The sequence below is a fragment of the Laccaria bicolor genome, genomic scaffold (assembly GCF_000143565.1).
Source record: "Laccaria bicolor S238N-H82 LACBIscaffold_20 genomic scaffold, whole genome shotgun sequence".
NCBI lineage: Eukaryota > Fungi > Basidiomycota > Agaricomycetes > Agaricales > Hydnangiaceae > Laccaria > Laccaria bicolor.
The window spans coordinates 651605-671682 of NW_001889891.1; the positions used below are offsets into that span (position 1 = coordinate 651605).

A 20078-nucleotide genomic window follows, 5' to 3' on the forward strand; every position below is an offset into this window, starting at 1 on the left:
ATGAAATATCCTAATGAAAATCTATGAAATGGTAATGAAAGTGCCAAGGAGCCTAATGAAATATCCTAATGAAAATTCTATGAAATGGTAATGAAAACGCGAAGCAGCCTAATGAAATATCCTAATGAAAATTCTAAGAAATGATAATGAAAAAGCGCAGGAGCCTAATGAAATATCCTAATGAGAATTCTAAGAAATGATAATGAAAAAGCGCAGGAGCCTAATGAAATATCCTAATGAAAATTCTAAGAAATGGTAATGAAAGTGCCAAGGAGCCTAATCAAATATCCTAATGAAAATTCTATGAAATGGTAATGAAAAAGCGAAGCAGCCTAATGAAATATCCTAATGAAAAGTCTCAGAAATGATAATGAAAGGGCCAAAGAGCCTAATGAAATATCCCCATGATATCTCATTATCCTTGCCTAGTGACAAATTGAATGAAATAGGTGGGCAATCCTAATGAGATGCCTTTCATAAAACCTGTGGCATTATACACAATGGCTCTTGGACAGTTGTCATAGATTAATCATAAATAGTGGTAGCCACTAGTGACTGAACGTGCGCGACTTGTCGCGCTCAAGTTCCCTGCCTTCATGTCTGAAACGCGGGCTAACTACTTGCATCAGGATTGGGAGGATCAGATCAGGAATAAGATCCTTACCTCTACTCTCACGTCGTCAAAGACTTCCTTCTGGAATTGGTCCCAACAACTCCTCAAGTTGAACTGCCTCCTTCGGGGAACCACCTCATTCTTCGACGACACCACTCTCCATAATCACCTTGAGGTCCACCTAGATGACGAGCTACGTGCGCGTCTCAAAAACAGTGAGGCGCGCAAGGAGAAGGCACTCAAACCGTGGATCAACTCTGTCCACATCATCGACGAGGCTCGAGCAGTCGAAAACAAAAGAGCTCATGAACTCATTGAAGAGACTATCGACTCCCAGGCGAAACATCAGAACACGAAGACTGATGTCTTGCGTGGTTCGTCCCATCGGGCAAACACATCCCAATCAAACTCGACGTCTGCCAACTCTTCCAGCTCTTCATTCGTCAAGCTTCCCCCTCTCACCGATGATGAACGAGCACTCCTGAATGAACACGATGGCTGCACCAAATGTTGTCGTTTCTACTGTGATCATTGTTCTCAATCATGCCCTGATGGTTTCCCCTCTGGCAAGAACTACAAAACACTTACCGTCGCATTCACGCTAGCTGCCAAGAAGGCTAAGGCGGTAGCTAAGCATACCGCCAAACCAGTTGCCGCCACCGCCGCCTCGATCGAGGAGGTCGACTCTGACGATGACCTGTCTGCCACAGCGGCAGTTCTCCCAAACTCGCCCGGCGATTACGCGTCGGACTCTGATGAGGACTGGGATGTGTCGCACCGTGATGTGAGTAACACGTCTATCCGAAGCAAACATTTAATCTGGAATTGTCAAATCAACAGTCTGACGAATGACTTTGCAGTGAAAACGCGCGCTCTCATTGACAACGGTGCACACCTCGTGCTCATCCGCCCTGAACTCGTCGAACGCCTGGGACTGAAGCAGTATAAATTGAACAAACCGGAATTAGTCGACGTCGCCTTTAGCAATGGAAAGAAGAAGAAAACCGAACTGTATTTTTATGTTAAACTCGCACTCTCATCATTGGACTCTGCATGGACTTCTCGTGTCGTAAAAGCTCTTGTTACACCTGGACTCTGTTTGCCGATTATTCTGGGCCTCCCTTGGCTCGAACGGAATTTTATTGTTACGGATCACGCTGCACGGACATGTATAGATAAAAGGAATTCATATGACTTGTTGAACCCCCCTGACATTGTACCGCCGCCACCTCCCAAACCTCGTCTGCATGAACAAATAAAGATAACAAAGGCAGATAAGAAATTGGCACTTGCGGAACTGATGTTAGTATGCCATGATCGATTAAAGAATAAAAAACTACAACCAGAACACGTCAAAGACTTTGACGTCGCCGGTGCTGTCCGTGATCGTATCAATGTTCTTGTTGCACAGGAACAACTGGCGACACGTGAAACTGCTTTGAAAACAGAATACAAGGAGATTTTTGAACCTATTCCTCACGCCGACGAATTACCTCGAGATATTGTCGCTGAAATTCAAATCAAAAATGCTAAAAAGACTATTAAATCACGCTCGTATCCATCACCGCGGAAATACAAACAGGCCTGGCAGATTTTAATTCAACAACATTTGGACGCAGGCCACATTAGGCCTTCTTCTTCTCCGTGTGCTTTGCCCGCATTTATTGTGCTGAAGGCAAACCCCAACATATTGCCGCATTGGGTAAATGATTACCGGCAGCTTAATGAAAACACTGTCACAGATAGTCACCCCTTACCCCGCATTGATGATATCCTAAATGATTGTGCAAAAGGACAGATCTGGGGTACAATTGATATGACAAACAGTTTTTTCCAGACGAGGATGCATCCGGATCATGTACATTTAACAGCGGTAAACACTCCCTTGGGCCTCTACGAATGGCTGGTAATTCCAATGGGTTTGAAAAATGCCCCTGCCATCCACCAACGTCGAGTGCCTGCGGCGCTAAGGACGCTGATTGGGAAAATTTGTCATATATATTTGGATGACATCGTAATATGGTCAAACTCTCTAGAAGAACATGAATGTAATGTCTGGACTGTGCTGGAAGCACTGCGTGCAGCACGCTTGTATGTAAACCCTGATAAAACACATTTGTTTTGCACTGAGATTGATTTCCTGGGGCACCACATAAGTGTACATGGTATCGAAGCTGATAACAAAAAAGTTGTTTTAGATGCTGTCAGATCGGGTTATGCAGATGACGTGTGGTGTAAAACACTACCTGCTGCTGCTGTCAGTTGGCCCGAGTTGGTTTTCCGTGATGGCTTATGGTATGTTGGAGAGAGATTGATCATACCAAGGTCAAACAACCTCCGTGAAACCCTGTTCATGCTCGCACACGACTTGATTGGCCATTTTGGATGTTACAAAACGTACGGTTCTCTTAGGAATGCATACTATTGGCCTAACATGCGTCGTGATCTCGAGCAAGGCTATGTGCCTTCTTGTCCCGATTGCCAGCGCAACAAATCATTGACAATTAAACCTTATGGCCCTCTTCACCCATTACCAATCCCTGATCAACAGGGTGACTCTGTAGCGATTGACTTTATTGGTCTGCTTCCAGAAGACAACGGGAAAAACTCTATTATCACCTTCACTGATCGTCTGGGCAGTGATATACAGTTAGTACCGTCTCGGACCGATATTACTGCTGAAGATCTGGCATATCTATTTTTTGATCGTTGGTATTGCGAAAATGGCTTGCCATCTGAAATCATTTCCGACTGAGACAAACTCTTCGTCTCGAGATTTTGGAAAGCCTTGCACAAATTGACGGGCGTGAAACTGAAACTGTCAACTGCATATTAATTCACAGAGGTTGTTTGACATTGGTATGATCTCTCTCCACATACCATAAGCCATTGCGGAAAACCAACTCAGGCCAACTGACGGCAGCAGCAGGTAGTGTTTTACACCATGCATCATCTGCATAACCCAATCTGACAGCATCTAAAAAGGATTTATCTGCAGTTATCTCCAAGGTGGCGCCGATTGCCGGAAGTATAGGTTCACGTGACGCCAAGCAAGTCGCGGATTCCCATGGACCACACAAGCGCGGGAAGGTTACACTTGCAATTGTTGCCTCGCCTTCATCATCGTCACAGAAGTTGTAGGGATGCTGCACAGTATTTTCAGAATCAGTCAGAGATTGTGGAGAAGGTAAGCGGGAAAGGGCATCTGCAACTGTATTGTCCTCTCCCTTGATGTAGATGACCTTAGCGTCGAACTGGGACATAAATTCCATCCAGCGCACTTGTCGTCGTGACAGGTCTTTCTGAACGTTAAAATTTTCCAATGTTTTATGATCTGTGTAGATGAAGAAAGGCGACCCTAACAAGTCAATGCACCATTTTTTGAGTGCACGTATTATTGCAAGCAACTCCTTTTCGTGTACCGGATAATTCAGTTCAGCGTTTTTGAATGTCATTGAGTCAAATGCTACTGGCCGCGCATTTTCCCAAGACGGTCTGAAGGATAGCACTGCGCCGGAACACTTGTCACTTGCGTCTGTTGTTACAAATATTTTGTACTCTGGCATTTTGGAAAAGTCAATTGTTGTCAGACAATCCCGGCTCGTTACAATTTGCTTTATTGCGTCGAAAGCTTTTTGATGTCTAGGCGCCCAACGTGGAAAGTTCCATTCGGAATGTTTCGTCATCAGTTCGGAGAGTACGCCAGTATGATCAGCAAGCGATGGCAAAAATGCAGTGATGTAATGGACAAGGCCCAGAAAACCTCTAACTTCTGTAGCTGATTTTGGTACAGGCCAGTTGAGGACCTTTTCAACTTTTTTGTTATCAGCTTCGATACCGCGTACACTTATGTGGTGCCCCAGGAAATCAATCTCGGTGCAAAACAAATGTGTTTTATCAGGGTTTACATACAAGCGTGCTGCACGCAGTGCTTCCAGCACAGTCCAGACATTACATTCATGTTCTTCTAGAGAGTTTGACCATATTACGATGTCATCCAAATATATATGACAAATTTTCCCAATCAGCATCCTTAGCGCCGCAGTCACTCGACGTTGGTGGATGGCAGGGGCATCTGCTCACAAGACGAACCAACAGAAATAAACCACGTCTATGATTCTGGAGGTTCTAGAGGGAAAGTATGGGTACAGGAGAGTAAGATGTGTATGGGAAGATGGTGGTAAGAGTCCAAGCGCGGAAGCGCACAGGAAGAAGTAGAAATACGAAAGAGAAGCAACAAGTCCAAACTAATGTAAGCAGTCCCTAGAATGCACAAAGGACCACCTAAGCCAAAAGGCAGAATAACTGAGAAGTTATATTCTCAGCCAGTGCATCCTATATATGATACAGTATGGGAACTGTAGTAATCATGCCATGATTACACCCTCCCTATCTCTGGAACTTTGCCCCCTCGTACAGACCTGGTCCCAATCCCATAGTCCTGGAGTTCCTCATGGGGTTTCCAAAGTGGGAGTGCTCATATAGGCCACCCCAAGGGTCTACCCCCTTGCAACTAACAGTATTCATTCCCACGGTCCCACAACCAGCTTTGCCATGGGCCAGGATTGAACCTGCAGCCGAAACTTCTCACATTACGATGGCCCTTACACAATCACTGATGTCGACGAGGAACACTCAACAGTTACCCTTGATCTTCCTAATTCGACGAATATTTTCCCTACATTCCACATGTCACAAGTGATTCCGTACATCGAATCAGATACAGAACAATTCCCATCCCGTCATTTTGAAGAACCGGCTCCTATAATCACTGAGGATGGGAATGAAGAACAATATATCGACAGAATATTGGATGCACGCCATCGCGGACGAGGTTATCAATACCTAGTCTGCTGGCGCGGCTTCGGTAAAGAACATGATGAATGGCTACCTGGTTCTGAACTAGAAGATTGTGAAGCTCTCGACATATGGCTGGCCTCGCGGAATGGATCTTCTTGATTTTTTAAGTAGATTTCTTTCCACCTTGCCAGCTGGTAGCTTTTTCCCATTGGGTTTTGATGCACCCGGTGCTTGGATTTACTTATATTATTACTAACATTTTTCTTTTTTTCCTCTCTTTTTCTTTTTAAAGCAGGGGAGGGTGTAATCCTGGTCCCGGATTACTCTTATTTGGACCTGTTACCATTGTTTGGACTTGTTGCTTCTCTTTCGTATTTCTACTTCTTCCTGTGCGCTTCCGCGCTTGGACTCTTACCACCATCTTCCCATATGCATCTTACTCTCCTGTACCCATACTTTCCCTCTAGAACCTCCAGAATCATAGACGTGGTTTATTTCTGTTGGTTCGTCTTGTGAGCAGTGTTATCTACCCCTCTGGGTAGATTTCCACTAAAACTGCAAAGGAGAATGAGGGGATTCTATTTCTGGGTGTTCAATTACTCAAGGACGTGTCTTAACTAACAAATATCAGAGAACAACAACCCCCGCAAGATATGAAACCTTTAGGAATTCATTATAGTCAATTTTGGATCGAAACTTCGATGCGACGAAGGCTTTTGACGGTCAATCTGAGCTTCAGGAACCTACCATAGTATTTTTGTATCTCCTCCCCCAATTTTCATTCTCCTACTTTATAAATTTGTATATATCTTTAGAGCACTAATTCTAATAGTTCTATGGTCGTCGATTTTCCCTAACTTTATGCACAGAATTGTTATGGCCTTTTCTTCGACTTTTCTCATTTCTGTTTGCCAAAAAAGGAGCGTTATGTCACGTCACAGAGGGTTGTGTATGGTTGTCGTCTACCTTAGTCAACTTGAAATTATTACCATTACCATGACAAGGCCTGAGGCCTGAGGTGTCATCTCTTCTTCCACCATCACCTCACCTTCCTTAGTTCTTGTTTGCTGCAAGCCGAGGTTACCTACAGCTGATTGGAGTTTGATTGTTTTTCAGCTCGAGGAGCCTCGAGCCACCCTGGTGAGCCACCTCGACCAGCCTCGACCTTGGCTTGCGGCAACACTAGACTTTTCACTGTCAGGAGACCGGTTATTTGGTCTAGTTGATCGCCCTGATTGTGATTGTCATTCGTCATACATGATACCACGCTCTAAGTATTCCCAATCTACTCTACAACGTACATGGAGAAAGAGCTCGACACCAAAGTAAAGGTGCGTTCTCTTGGACTTTTACACAAGGAAGGAAGGAACTCAACATTACACACTCCTCAACCCAGAAATTCTACGAAGATGCAGCGGAAAGGGGGAAGATGTCGTATTTCGCGTGTTTCCTAGCAAGGTACTACACGGCCCATCACCTCTAGCATCTCACTAACAATTCGCAAACGGATAACCAGATATTGTACGTACCACCCCAAATCCAACACTCACAACTTGAAAAGGCGACACGCCTTACAGCGAACTTCAAGAAATAATTCAATCAATGGACGCCGATCCCTCTTCCCCATTCTCCCTATCAAATCTGACGGGAAATACAGATACGACGGTGTATTTAACCCCTTCGGGTATGCACACATCCCCCTTACAACCCAATGCTCTGAGGCATTGAATATTTGAAAAAGAGGAGGACACTGTGCACGTCAACGACACGAAATATGCGAAACACCCTGGCCTCGTCTACGATAACCCCAGAATTCAGAAGATACATGAGGTGATATCGAAGCAGGTCGAGGAAATGATGCTTCTTTCCGTGCGTGGTTTTTTGTTTACTTTCATTTCTGACTCAATGATTGATCCCATTTGAACTTGAACGTTTAGGAACAAGTGGAAGTGTGGATCATATTAACGATACCCCAGTACGTCCTTCGCCCCCCCTTTTTTTTGAGGGAGATGTCAGATCTTTCACTTTAGGATTGAAGAGTTTGTCGTCTGCATTTCTTTGATTTTTCTAATTCAAATAAACACGCTGTCTTCCCCAGTGGCGACAACTTTGGTATGTCCCCGCCGGCTTCCAATTTGTTCCTCCCAATCTCAAGTCTATAACAATACAGGTGTCCAAGTCCAAGAAAGTACGTATACCTTCCTCCCATCTCACAATTCCTCACAACTCATCCCCTCTCCCAGAGGTCCTCGACCAGATCCTTATCGCCGACAAATCAGCCACAATATTCCGCAGCGCAGCACTCGATCACCACCTCGACCACGCGAGGATCTGCTCAAAGTTGTGTAAATACCCGAATGTTAAAGATTATGCCGTTCGTCAAGTTCTCTTGCCCTTAAAATGATGCGTTTGAAAAAGAAAAAAAAATCGCACTGCGCAGCGTGCTCTAGAAGAACACGATAAACGCCAAATATACATTGCGAGGGAACGGTTGAGGGAGATTCGGAATGAATATGCGATTTTGGTTGATGTGATTCAGAAGAACATTTCAAAGGCGAGTTTGATCAATTGACCGAAGTGATGCTTACTTGTTTTTCTTACCTGATTTGGCTGATAGATTCGCGTGCCAAAGGCGAACCATGGGGGTGATTATTCATCATGAGCGGGTACATTTGGGTGGTATTATGCGCGAAGGCGGCCGGAATGTAAATTACAAGGATGGATGGAAACATGCTACAAATGCTATGCTGGATGCGACGAGGGAAGTACAAATGTAAAATAAAGTTATGTAAAGCGAACAATGTCAATGTCCCATTCGTACAGTGTCACACAGGCGGAGCAAGTCGACGTTCTCTAGTGCCTCCAAATCAGAAAAAAAACAGCAGCACTCAAAAAACAAACATGACGAAGCGCTCACCCATTCACATTCCCCAAAAGTTCCTCAAACCGTGCTCTAAAGTCCTCCAATGCTGAATCAAACTTGTCCCCATACACATGCCCATTGTCCATCTTGAACGCCTCGCATTCGCAGATGAACTGTTCCAGGTCTTTCAATCGCGCAATGGACAGTTCGGGTTCGTTGGAACCCCGGGCTCGAGCAAGGTACGAAGCGACGATGGTCGATAGTCCGCCTATGTATGTAAAATAAATCAGAACGCATATATGCATGTTAAAACGTACCCAAGACCATAGTCGCAATCGCCGTCTATATAAGTGCATATATGCGCTCCAAATCAGTTCAACGACCATTTCGATGACGACAGGAAGGAAGGAAAGAAGGAAAGGAAGAGCACCTGCCGCCCACTCGTCACAGCCGCCAACCCCGTCGTCAAAGACCCCAAAAGGACTTGAAGCCCAATCGCCGCGTTGAGTGCGTACCCCGCCATCTTCGCATTGAGCGCACACCTGTCTCGCTCTGAAATGGCTGTTATGAGTGTAGGATCCAGTTGTTCCCCGATGGCTTTTTGTCGAAAGGTCTGTTATGAAACCGGGATAAGTAAAGAGGAAATTAGAGGACACGGTTGTGAGAGTGTGAACCTTTTCGTCCACGGGGACTATCCAGTCAATGCCTGACCGAGGCTGACGTGTCGAAGCTCCGCGCGGCCCATCAAGCGTCACGGATCGCTGTGGCTCGATGTCGGCGGGGAGGGAGGGGCCGGTAAATGGGCGTGGATGTGCTTCTTCCTCGTCATCTGCGATGTCTTTTTCTTCGACCGTAGAGGAGGACGTTGCTGGGGGGACATTTGACAAAGCAAGAATAGGTAAAACTGGGGGTGGGTTCTCTCCTTGTGTAGAATTAGCGGGCTGCTGTGGGTGACGAGCCATAAATGTGGAAGTTGATGATATGGGGTGTTCTTGGTTTGTTGAAGGCACTGGCTGGTCTCTCGATACTGATGATGTCATCGGTGCAGCCGCGGTGGGACGTTCGCGGTTGGGCCCGTCGCCAGTGGTCGTATGCTCTTCGTTGGCTGAGGGGCGATCCGTTATGGGCAAGGTACCAAGACTCGGAGAAAACGACCACGATGCCAGTTCTAGTCCGGAATTCATTTATAAGGCGCGAGAGACAATTCTGAGCAATGGCGGCCTTCCACGCCTGTCATCGATCAGAAGCGCTATTTTCCATCTTCGATATAATTCGTGTTCGTGTTTTGTAGAGTTCGAGCTGAAGAGGTCGTATCACTACTATTACATAGTGACTGTGTCAACCAACAGTACTAGTAAACTAGTAAGGTCTGTCCGGTAACGAGAATCCATTTATTTGATGGCATGTCCGGAGTATGCCGGGGTCTTCCAGCGCAGTATGAATTTCTCGGCGCTCGCTCAATTGTCATTGCCTGTTCCTTGCTCCCTCCCAATGCTGGATTGGCTCCAAAGCAGCTGAAGTGTCCATGTATCTATTTGCTCCCCATAAATACATGTTTATTAAATGTAGTTGGAATGTAGTCAGGTTTCTGTTGCTGTCCAAAATTATTTCTTACAGAAATGTTTCAAGGAAAAATAACAAAGTTTCCTGTTCCTTACCCATCAAGCTATGCCATAGGTTTTTCTATAGGTTCCACAGCAGCCTATGGGTGCCAAACCAACAAGTAGGTAATTTAAATGAAGATTGGTTGTATGTAATTTACATGAATAAAATAAATATGCATGATTTTTGTGAAATAGAAAATGAAAAGAAATACATACTATAGCTGACAGTAGGATACTTACTGTGTTGTACATAAAAACTATAACAATGGACTGTGGGTTGGCGTTGTTGCCCAATTTGGTGTGTGACCGAATTTGTCAGCCATCAAATGATAGACTCGCTACCAGTTCGTTCGGTGGTGATCACACTGTGTTTGTCCCATGTTGTGACTTTGTTGTGGCTTCAAACATCAGGCGGAGAGTGAAAGGCAAGATCACCACCGAAGGACTGGGCGGAACGGAGCCAGATTTGTCGAGGTCCCAACGTGTGACACAACACTTAGTGAAATTTCGCGTTTTGTGCCAAAATTTCGAAATAAGATGGCCACACACCTTCGAAAAAGAATGCTGAAGGCACATAATTTAATGGAATGTACTTGTAAACGTGAATGGCATAGATTTTGAAAACAAAAAGAACTGAGACGATACAATCATACAAAGAATTCGGTACTTGGCGGCGGCGGAGGTGGTGGCGGAGGATTTCTAGGATACGGATAAGGGTATAATAATGGATTTTGTGGTTGACGAGAAGAAGAAGAAGACGGGGTATTAGTGGGATAATAAGAAGGAATAGGATATGAACAGGTGGTGGGTACTGCATTCAAGGTAGTTGATGTAATTGGGCAGAGGAGTCGTGAGTGCCGCATATGATATTGGATAATGGACTCAAAGACATAGTTGTTGGAAGTTGAGCATGATGATATGGAAAGGGAGTCGATGGAGCTGGTAACGTGAGAGGAGAACTTGAGGGTGATGGGCGACGAGAACTTGAGGGTCCGGGCCAGGTGTGGGAGGAATGTTCGAGGTGCGTCGTCGTTTTGGTTGATCTTCGTTCACCCCACTTGCATCTCCATCTCCAAGCTGTGATGCACGCTTTTCACCTCTTGCTGACCGCGGTTTCGACGTATGGACGAGATTGTGGTTGAAGATGAAGAATTTGATGATACAAATGAGTCGGATAGTGACAAGGGTGAACGCGATGTAGGCTGGATGGACGACGAGGAACAGGAGTGATGAGGATGCAGGCAGATGACGGTCGACACAATGAAATTTCACTAAGTCCCGTGTCACAAAATGTGACCTCGACAAGACTCAATCCGTTCGGCCCAGCCATTTCTGAACGTAGCCTGCGGAGTTTGAAAGAAACGGTTGGTCACGAGCCTAATCAAATGAAGATGAAAATGAGATGAAAATGGATTCCCCTAACATGTGTCAAGAGCAGATCAATATGGCTGTGTGGCGAAATGGCATCGCGTCTGACTACAATAATGCGAAATCAGGAGATTGCAGGTTCGACCCCTGTCTCGGTCAATGGAAATCTTCCAATTTCAGTTCACGTTTTGTTTTTTGAATTTGAGTGAAAGTTTAATAAATAGAAATTATTCCCTGCCTGCCGTGTCATTGTTCATTGACATGGTGTACAGCAGCTGGTGCACCTGATACACTCAAGAGAACATGGAAAGTAATTCCGTAGATGTTCTGTAGGGAGAAGCACTGACTTCGCAAGTCGATTCGACAAAAACCGTGCACAATGAATCAGCGAAATTGGATGCTACTTGATAATTGAAATCACGCAGCAGCTTCTTTGACCTTCAGTACATTTCTAACCTCTTGTACCAGAAATTCAATTCACCATGCTTGATTGCCAGCTGCATGCTTCCTACTACACGCTTCCTACTACATCAGAATGACGGATAGTAGTACCCAGCAGGTTCTCTGATGAGAACCAAGGGATTAACTGCAGCGACCTGTATACTTGTCCCTGACATCGTTTCATAGCAGATCGAAGGAAGGGCTAGTGAAAATTGTGAGTGCTGGATGACGGCGCATGCGGGGAGTCTTTAGAAGGTTGTTTGAGTGGTTGCGATGGTGTATCCGAGCAAGACGAAGAGAGGGACAAGAGACGTGGAGGGCCATTCATTTTCCTCTAAGGATCTAGTCATCATGGCGGAGGGAGGAATGAGGTCATAGGCTATACACAACGTTCACACCTGACAGTGTGATCCCCCCCTGGAGTGCAGTATGTGCAAGTGCCGAAGAAAACATCAGCCATCCTCCCTTCACGCACCCTTATCAAGGCCTTGTAAAGACGTAGAAGTTTCTTGCGTTCCATGTGGCAGAACCGATTGGAGAGTTGTGATTGAGTACAAGGAGTGATGGGGATGACCACACCTTGGCTATGCATGTTGTCTAATGATTCGCAACTGAGGAGGGCAATCTTGTCTGACAGAGTATCAATTTCAAAGTCCAAACTGAAGAGAGCAGAGCAGAGGGCAAGAAATGGGAGTGAGGGGGGAAGGAAAAAAGAAGACAGGAAAGGGAAATGATGGAGAAGGGAAGAAAGAAAAAAAGAAAAGGAAAGAAAAGGGAGAGAAGGTGGAAGAGGAGGGAAAGGGAGGAGAAGAAAAAGGAGGGGAAAGATTGAGAGGGTGAGGAAGTTAGGGAACAACGGGGAAGGGAAAGGGAGAAAGGAAGGAAGGAGACATGAAGTGTGGTGGGAAATGAGAAAAGAAAAGAAAAAAAACAAAGAAACAAAGAAAGGGAAGGGACAAACACATGTGTATTGTCCAAGAGTGCTTGGGCTTCTGGCAGGCTTGTAGGACAGAGAGGTAAAAATGTGGGTCTGTTACTTTAGCGTGTCTAGAGAGGCATTGATCAGCAGGAGAGGACATGAAAAAGAAGGGGAAGAAGATGATGACGTACCAACTCGTGTGGTCCTTCTCAACCACTGTCAAGCATCAATGTTGGATGTGACGAACTCGGCGTATTCCTCTATCTTCCCAATCAGATTCAGTATCAGCAACGACACAAAGACAGGAAAGTAAGACACACCTTCAACAACCTCGTACAGATGTACGATCTCACAATAAACTTGACACGTTCAATTTTTGCCTGCACAAGCATGATCCAGATAAGTTCTTCGTCACACAAAGAATGGTGACCACGAAGGAGGTGAATGGCTTCTGACTATCCGTCGTTCATCTTATATCCACACGCAATATATAAACATGCATCAAGGCCCACGCTCCTGCCTCCTGAGATGGTTGAGCATCCCGCTGAGCAGCTCTTCCTGCGTGTGTCAGATGTTGAGGGCGTGTCGTTCGTCAATCCAAAGCCTTGTTAGTTGCTCAAGGGGGGTTTTGGGTGTGGTCTGGAGGACAAATGGGTTGATATCATTGGAGGAGTTGAGGACTCCGAGGAGGGCACTTGGTTGATTGGTGGTGGCAGCATGAACAAACAATGCGCTTTATCTTCGCGTTTTCTACAAGTTTTCTATACCTCTAGCTCAACACTGGTATGCCATTGACAGAACCATTCTTTTGCCCAACCTCGCATGCTGAATTCCCATTCCTAGACTCAAAATGTCTTTTTCTGTGAATGCAGCCACTATCCATGAACTGGAAGCTGAAGTGAATGGCATCGAAAACATTATACGAGACCTACGCGACAAGCAGATATCATTGCGAACCCAGTGCAATTCCAATCTCCCCTTTTTCTGTCTACCACTTGAATTGTGCATTGCCATATTTTCACTTGCTTGTCACAAAGGCCGCCTCCCAGAACGGCAGGACTCAGAGAAGATTCCGCTGGTGACGACACCTTTTGTTATCAGTGCTGTTTGTCATGGCTGGCGTGTCATGGCACATTCAGTGCCCAAGCTATGGTGTTCTGTATCACTTTGCGTGTGGCCATATGTCAAGGATCATTCCGAGATTCAGGCAAAACTCCTTGATCAATGGTTGCAACTTGCACAGGCATTGCCATTATCTATCATAATGGCCTTTGATCGGGATGAGCTTGAAGTTGCTGAAGCTTCAAGTGGGGACGATGAAGCTTCAGACAATGATGAATCTTTCAATAGTCAGAGTGAGGAATGCTTAGCAGCTGTAGCAGCTGTCACCTCAGTCGTCACCTCTCGTTCTCATCAGTGGGAGTCACTCGATCTTTTCCTCCCCTTTTACTGGACCAAGATTTTCGCATCCGGAATGGGTCACTGTCCAAACCTCAAATCACTTGACTTGTGCACTGACACTGAAGGGGTGGATTCATGGTCACGGTCAAGGCCACCATTTTCTACAACATTTCGTGATGCACCGAAGCTTCGCACTGTAATGATCGACGATGAAAATGTGGAGCTTCTGCTTCACCAATTGGAGGAACTGGGTTTTTGGGGTTATGTGCCCTCAGAAGCCTTCTTCAGCCAATGTACTGATCTCAAAATTTATAGGCAACAGTCTTTGTTCATTGCACCAGACACTTCGCGCAGCTTCGTCCATCTTTCAAAGCTTGTATCACTCGAGATTTCATCTAGCCAACCGAAACATTTGCTGGGGTGTTTAGTGACACCGTCACTTGTATCTATCACCCTTTCTCTGGGAGGCAGTGTCAAAGTAGAGGCTTTCAAGGCATTTCTTACACACTCAGGTGTGGCTCTGAAGCACTTGTCTATCATCAATTATGTCCCACCAGAGGAAGAGTTGATGTGGAAGCTATTCAATGCACTCCCCAACCTGTCACACTTGGAGATTGATATCCAATCAAATTTATGGACTTCATCTCCACACCATTGGCCTCAGAGGTTTTTCAACTATTTCAGCACTCCCAACACGACATCGGGCAGTTTACCGTTGCCACATTTGACAAATTTTACATACCGGGGTCGACTTGAATTTCTCGAATTGCAAACCATCATGAAACCCAGAAATGTGGGCTCAGGGAATAGTGTTGAGGTTGACACCTTGGAAAAAGTGCTTCTAGCTAGGTGGAATGCTGGTCTCCACTCTGATGCTGGTGCTGAGCGACTTCAAGAGTTCAGCCTGTTCATTACTGATTTGCCGAAATTGGTCACAGAGATGGAACAGTCTGTCATTGTGAAGGAATTGCGCAAGGAGGGCATGCATTTGGCGTTTAAGCTTGTTGATTGAGACAAACATCAATGATTTCCTTATGAAAGTATATAGGTCAAACATGTCTATCCTTTCGTCAGTAGTTGTCAGTGCAAAACACTGAATACAAATATTTATTACTCACAACAGGCAGGAAAATAAGCTGTTCATGTATGCACAAATTGAAGTACATAATGGTAATTTACAATAGATGAGTTTAACCTCCCCCCTTGCAATGAGCTGTTCCACAACAGAGTACGGCGTAAGTGAGATATGCCTCTTTTCCATGTCTAGCGTCGCGCCGCTGTGTAATGGCATGAGCATAAGCGAGTCTCAAAGGTGAACGCAAGGTAGGGAGGTAGGAGCGGAAGGGAAAGAAGCTTACTCCGGCAACGAGATCCGTGGAAACTTTGTCAATGCGTGTACAAAGACAGGACGTGATTTGTCTTGTTCTGTTACTGGTGGTGTACCGTATTAGCTTGGGTAAAGCAATTAGGAAGGAAGAAGGGTCATTTGGAAAAGGGAGGGGGGAGAAGGAAGGAAGGATGGGAAGATGGAAGGAGGAGAGGGGCAAGGGGTGAAGGAAAGGGAGAAAAGAAAGATGGGAGGCAGGAGGAAGGGGAAGAGAGAAGAAGGAGGGAAGGGGGGAGTGAGGATCTCCATGACAATGGAAGCATGGGAGGAAGGGAGGGAAGAAATGAGGAGAGAGGAAGGAGGGAATGAAAGAGAAAGAGAAAGAGAAAGAGAAAGAGAAAGAGAAAGAGAAAGAGAAAGAGTAAGAGAAAGAGAAAGAGAAAGAGAAAGAGAAAGAGAAAGAGAAAGAGAAAGAGAAAGAGAAAGAGAAAGAGAAAGAGAAAGAGAAAGAGAAAGAGAAAGAGAAAGAGAAAGAGAAAGAGAAGAGGGAAAAGAGGAAAAGAGGAAAAGAGAAAAAGAGAGAAAGAGAAAAAGAGAAAAGAGGTAGAGGAAGGGATGGAGAAGAAAGAGAGGGAGGAAAGGATGAAAGAGAGGAAGGGAAGAGAGAAAGGAGGAGAGGGAAGGGGGGAAGACTTGGAGTGGAGAAGGGGGGCAAGGAAGAAGGGGGGAAGAGGAAAAGAGGAAGGCCGGCAGGGAGCAAGCAAGTAAGAGAAAGGAAGGGAGTAAGAAGAGAAGGGTTAGTAAGAAGAGAAACAAAGAAAAAAGAGAAAGGGAGAAAGAAGAGAAAGGGAGAAAGAAGAGAAAGGGAGGAAGTCAGAAACAAAGAGAGGGAAGGGTGAGCGAAGCAGGGAGAAGGGATGGTGGGAAGGTAAAAGGAAGAAGGGAAAGAGAAATGAAGGGGAAGGGTAGGAAGGAAGAGAGGCAAGGAGTAGAAGGTAAAGGAGGGGGGAAGAGGAGGTAATGGGAAGAACGAAGGGGAAGGAGGGGGGAAGGAAGGAGGGGGGAAGGAAGGAAAAAGGGAAGGGAAGGATTTAAGAGAGTAAGGAAGTCAGGTGATGGTAGGGAAGGAAAAGAGAGGAAGGAAGGAAGGGAAGGGAAGAATAGAGGAAGATAGGGAGGAAGAAAGGGAGGGAGGGCAGGAGGCATGAGGAAACGAGGGAAACGAGAAGAATGGAAGAAACGAAGAAAGGGAAGGTACGAACCCATGGAAGGGTAGTGTATCGTCCAAGTGTGCTTGGGCCTCTAGCAGGCTTTGTAGGACAGATAGGTAAAAGTGCTGGTCTGTTATTTTCGTGTGTCTAGAGAGTCGTTGATTAGCACAGGAGGACACGGGAAGAAGGCAAGGGCATACCAACTCAGGTGGTCCCTCTCACTTTGCACATCAGTGTTGGGGGTGACGAACTGGGTGTATTTCTCTATCTTCAGAACACATTTCTACATCTTCCCAATCAGTTTGAGTAGTAGCAACGATTGCAAAGATAGAGAAGTAAAACCCACCTTGAACAACTTCAGGCTCGTACGGACATACTCACAATAAACTTGACACATTCAAATTCCACCTGCATGAGCATAATCCGAATGTCTTTTTCATCGTAAGAAGGAGGGTCACCGCGAAGGAGGTGGATGAAGGCCCACACACCTGGCGCTTGAGTCTTAAGATGGTCCAGCATCTCCCACTGAGGAGCTCTGTAAGATGTCAGGGGTGTGTCGTTCATTAAGCCAGTGTCTTGTTAGTTGCTCAAGGGGGTTTCTGGTGTGGTCTGGAGGAGAAATGGGTTGATATCGGAGGAGTCAGACTTCAGTGCGCCTGTAACACTGTGTAGCATGAATGAACAAACAACGCACCCTGTCTCTACCAACACTGGTATGCTGTTGACATTTGCCTAACATTGCACACTGACTAGGACTTCTCATTCATAGACTTAAAATGGGTTTTTCTGCGAATGCAACTGCTATATATGATCTGGACGCTGAAATCAGTCGATTGGACAACAAACGATGATCTTTGCAAACTCTGTGCACTGGCAATTCAAAACTCCCTTTCTTTAATCTGCCTCTTGAGATATGTGCTTTCATATTTTTTCTTGCCTATCATCATGGCCGCCTCCCAGAAAGACGGGAGAAGAAACTGCCAGTAACGACGCCTTTCGTCATTAGCAGTATTTGTCATGCTTGGCATGTTATGGCACATTCTACGCCCAAGCTATGGAGCTCCATATTGCTCTGCTTCTGTCTGACTAAGAAGGAATTGGAGATGCAAGCAGAACTCCTAGATCAATGGTTATGCCTTGCACGATCATTGCCATTATCTATCACAGTGACCTTTGACTGGAATGAAGCTAGGCAACTAAGTCTTGAGGCCAACCCATCAGCCCCAGTCAAAACCCTGGCGGTTGAGGTCAGCTGAGTTCTGCTCAAATTGGCAAAAGCCGATTTCAGCAGATGTTCAGACTATAGCAGATGAGAATCTGCTCAAATCTGCTCACATCATTTGTGTTCACAAACATGGCATAAACTCACCTGCTGAAATCGGTTGAGCTATGATGAAAACTGTCTAGTAAAATCATTGAATCTGATGAGATCTGATAGTTCAAATCATTTGAAAATCATTTTTAACATTCAATTTGGTACGATACAAGCAGATCCTAGTTTATGTACACCTGAACGAGATTAGCAACTTACTTGTTGGAACATTGGAGCCTCCAGCATGCAATATAAACTGGCCCCTGATTCCCTTGGCGTCTTCCGAAATTAATTCCTTTGTCATCGCATGCCCCCTGTGTTTCCCCTGTTCCCTGCGTTCCTGATGTGGAAGAGCGAGTTTGACTCGAAGGTTGTTTGGCCATGTGAAGTTGTTGCAAGCTGTGATGCGAGAGTGCAAAGAACATGTATGTTTGTCTTGGTCTCAATTAGCCTGAGCTGGACATCTGCAGGAATGAGATTGGTGAGATGTACCATACAATGTTTGACTATCTTGATGTTTCTTGCATGTACTACGGAGCTTAGTATCAGTTAACGAGTTGTTCCATGTCATAGGATGGAGAAAATACCTGTCCAAAGTCCCCTGGGGGTTTGAGATCAAGAAGGAACAATGAAAGGAGGCAGAAAACGAACACCTCATGTACGTGAAGTCAGCGAGTTGAGATGATTGGTGGGTGCATGCGGTAGTCAGATAGAGGAGCAGTCATTTGACTTAGTGATAAAAGTGGGGGGAGATGGAAGAGGGATAACACTAATGGAAAGCATGGAAATTTCTTTTAAGTTCGCGATGGCATGATGATAGCATGGGAGAGCTTACAGAGAGGATGCGTCTCATATGTTGTTGCACATGTGCACTAGCTATACAAAGGTTTATTTGAAGGGAATACAATACAGACAGATTTGAACCGTTTTGACAAATGAGATGCGCGTATGATTGTGAAGCTATGTCAGAAAAACCCGGGAAGCCTTATAAGGCAGGTAAGGCACGTAACCACCTGAACGAATTATAATCCAATTATAATCAAGGAGAAATGTACTATAATACAAGATGTGACCATTTTAACGCAAAGGGACAATTGTAAGGTACCACTCAATTGTAAATGAAACGAAAATTTGTAGTGAGCTCATAGCTCAATTGTAATGTGTGATTTTCTTACTAGTCAATCTGCGGATTTGTAGTCATGTTGTTACTTTGTACTGTTGAACAATTGTTATTAGAGGGAATCGAACTCTGAACCTATTGATTACTTACTTTGTTATGATGTGCTTACTGACTTGGCTATAGTTACCACTTGGTTATGGGGGCATATTTAGCAATAATATCTAGCTTAATTTGTCATGACGAGTGCTAGGCTCGCAATACAGTTGATACAGAGTGCTGTTCTCGCTCCTCGTAAACTTAGCTAGATAGGTGAAAGAACAGTAATAAGTAAAAAACTCAGTCCATAATGCAATAAACAAGTGAATCCAGTCAATTGCAGTAGCTAGACATTGATACAACACAGATGTAGTAGCTCAGCATGCTCAATCACCATTCAACGGCTGCTCGTCGATGATGCCCTCACAATGCTGGACCCAGCTACTTCGCATTTGCCTTCGATTTTGCACCACACATCTGCTGACTTGGACGAGCAAGTGCCGCAGGTATTCCGGCACCTGAATCAGCATCAACTTGAACAACCGAAACCTGTTTTGGGCGTTGACCATGGGGAGCTTTAGCAGGTGGCGCAGGCACATCAGCAACAGCCTCGGAGGTTGAGGGAACTGGCGTGGGGACTCGACGACATCCACAGGGTGAATTGATTGATTGGGAGATGGGCACGACAGGAGCAGGGGTGTGCGCTTCCATGTTTGGATGCAAATCCGGCGCCCGTTCCACATCTGAGTGGGCGTTCACGCACTCTACATCGGTTGGAAGGGTCTGGGGGAGTGGGAGTGAGCTAGAATTTTTCGAAGTGGGAGCTGAAGAAGTATCGGCTCCCATACGCAGTCCACAGAACATGGAATTGAGACCTGGGTTTTCATCAGCATCAACCTGGACATGTGGTGCTTCTTCTTCTTCATCCTGTGAGTCGGGAGCGAGGAGGAATTGTGGAAAAACTTGCATGTTCCAGTATTGCAGGAGCTTTCGAATGGTTGGCGCATCCTGATTTTCGATTAAAAGCTTTTTGTAAGCTTCTGCCTTGCTCATGTAGTTGATT

At 45.4% G+C, this 20078-nt stretch overlaps 8 protein-coding genes across 8 annotated transcripts; 2 read left to right on the forward strand and 6 right to left on the reverse strand.

The window, feature by feature from the left end:
• Positions 1-6810: 6810 nt before the first annotated feature.
• On the forward strand, positions 6811-8227 carry LACBIDRAFT_294752 (proteasome activator subunit 3). The gene is made up of 11 exons (XM_001883278.1): positions 6811-6871; positions 6930-6934; positions 6991-7097; positions 7155-7282; positions 7351-7388; positions 7444-7452; positions 7512-7525; positions 7584-7601; positions 7657-7787; positions 7854-7967; positions 8031-8227. Exons 3-11 carry the CDS (start codon positions 7016-7018, stop codon positions 8073-8075), a joined length of 579 nt encoding a protein of 192 aa, XP_001883313.1. The 5' UTR covers positions 6811-6871; positions 6930-6934; positions 6991-7015; the 3' UTR covers positions 8076-8227.
• Positions 8228-8266: 39 nt separating this feature from the next.
• LACBIDRAFT_302309 (uncharacterized protein) lies at positions 8267-8603 on the reverse strand (the record flags this gene model as incomplete). Its single annotated transcript, XM_001883361.1, has 3 exons — positions 8267-8273; positions 8331-8544; positions 8594-8603. 3 exons carry the CDS (start codon positions 8601-8603, stop codon positions 8267-8269), a joined length of 231 nt encoding a protein of 76 aa, XP_001883396.1.
• Positions 8604-10527: 1924 nt separating this feature from the next.
• LACBIDRAFT_302310 (uncharacterized protein) lies at positions 10528-10743 on the reverse strand (the record flags this gene model as incomplete). Its single annotated transcript, XM_001883362.1, has 1 exon — positions 10528-10743. One exon carries the CDS (start codon positions 10741-10743, stop codon positions 10528-10530), a length of 216 nt encoding a protein of 71 aa, XP_001883397.1.
• Positions 10744-11937: 1194 nt separating this feature from the next.
• On the reverse strand, positions 11938-13000 carry LACBIDRAFT_329256 (uncharacterized protein; the record flags this gene model as incomplete). The annotated part of the gene is given in 6 exon segments (XM_001883363.1): positions 11938-12068; positions 12088-12106; positions 12165-12348; positions 12800-12824; positions 12856-12868; positions 12929-13000. The coding sequence occupies 6 exon segments, from the start codon at positions 12998-13000 to the stop codon at positions 11938-11940; spliced, it is 444 nt and encodes a 147-aa protein (XP_001883398.1).
• Positions 13001-13458: 458 nt separating this feature from the next.
• LACBIDRAFT_329257 (uncharacterized protein) lies at positions 13459-15021 on the forward strand (the record flags this gene model as incomplete). Its single annotated transcript, XM_001883279.1, has 1 exon — positions 13459-15021. The coding sequence occupies one exon, from the start codon at positions 13459-13461 to the stop codon at positions 15019-15021; it is 1563 nt and encodes a 520-aa protein (XP_001883314.1).
• A 1770-nt stretch (positions 15022-16791) lies between these two features.
• On the reverse strand, positions 16792-17189 carry LACBIDRAFT_302312 (uncharacterized protein). Its single transcript, XM_001883364.1, has 3 exons — positions 17036-17189; positions 16894-16978; positions 16792-16836 (listed from the first exon to the last, which is right to left on the reverse strand). The coding sequence occupies exons 1-2, from the start codon at positions 17109-17111 to the stop codon at positions 16905-16907; spliced, it is 150 nt and encodes a 49-aa protein (XP_001883399.1). The 5' UTR covers positions 17112-17189; the 3' UTR covers positions 16792-16836; positions 16894-16904.
• A 970-nt stretch (positions 17190-18159) lies between these two features.
• LACBIDRAFT_302313 (uncharacterized protein) lies at positions 18160-18517 on the reverse strand (the record flags this gene model as incomplete). The annotated part of the gene is made up of 3 exons (XM_001883365.1): positions 18160-18389; positions 18447-18460; positions 18513-18517. 3 exons carry the CDS (start codon positions 18515-18517, stop codon positions 18160-18162), a joined length of 249 nt encoding a protein of 82 aa, XP_001883400.1.
• Positions 18518-19456: 939 nt separating this feature from the next.
• Positions 19457-20068, reverse strand: LACBIDRAFT_329258 (uncharacterized protein; the record flags this gene model as incomplete). The annotated part of the gene is made up of 1 exon (XM_001883366.1): positions 19457-20068. One exon carries the CDS (start codon positions 20066-20068, stop codon positions 19457-19459), a length of 612 nt encoding a protein of 203 aa, XP_001883401.1.
• Between the last annotated feature and the right edge of the window lie 10 nt (positions 20069-20078).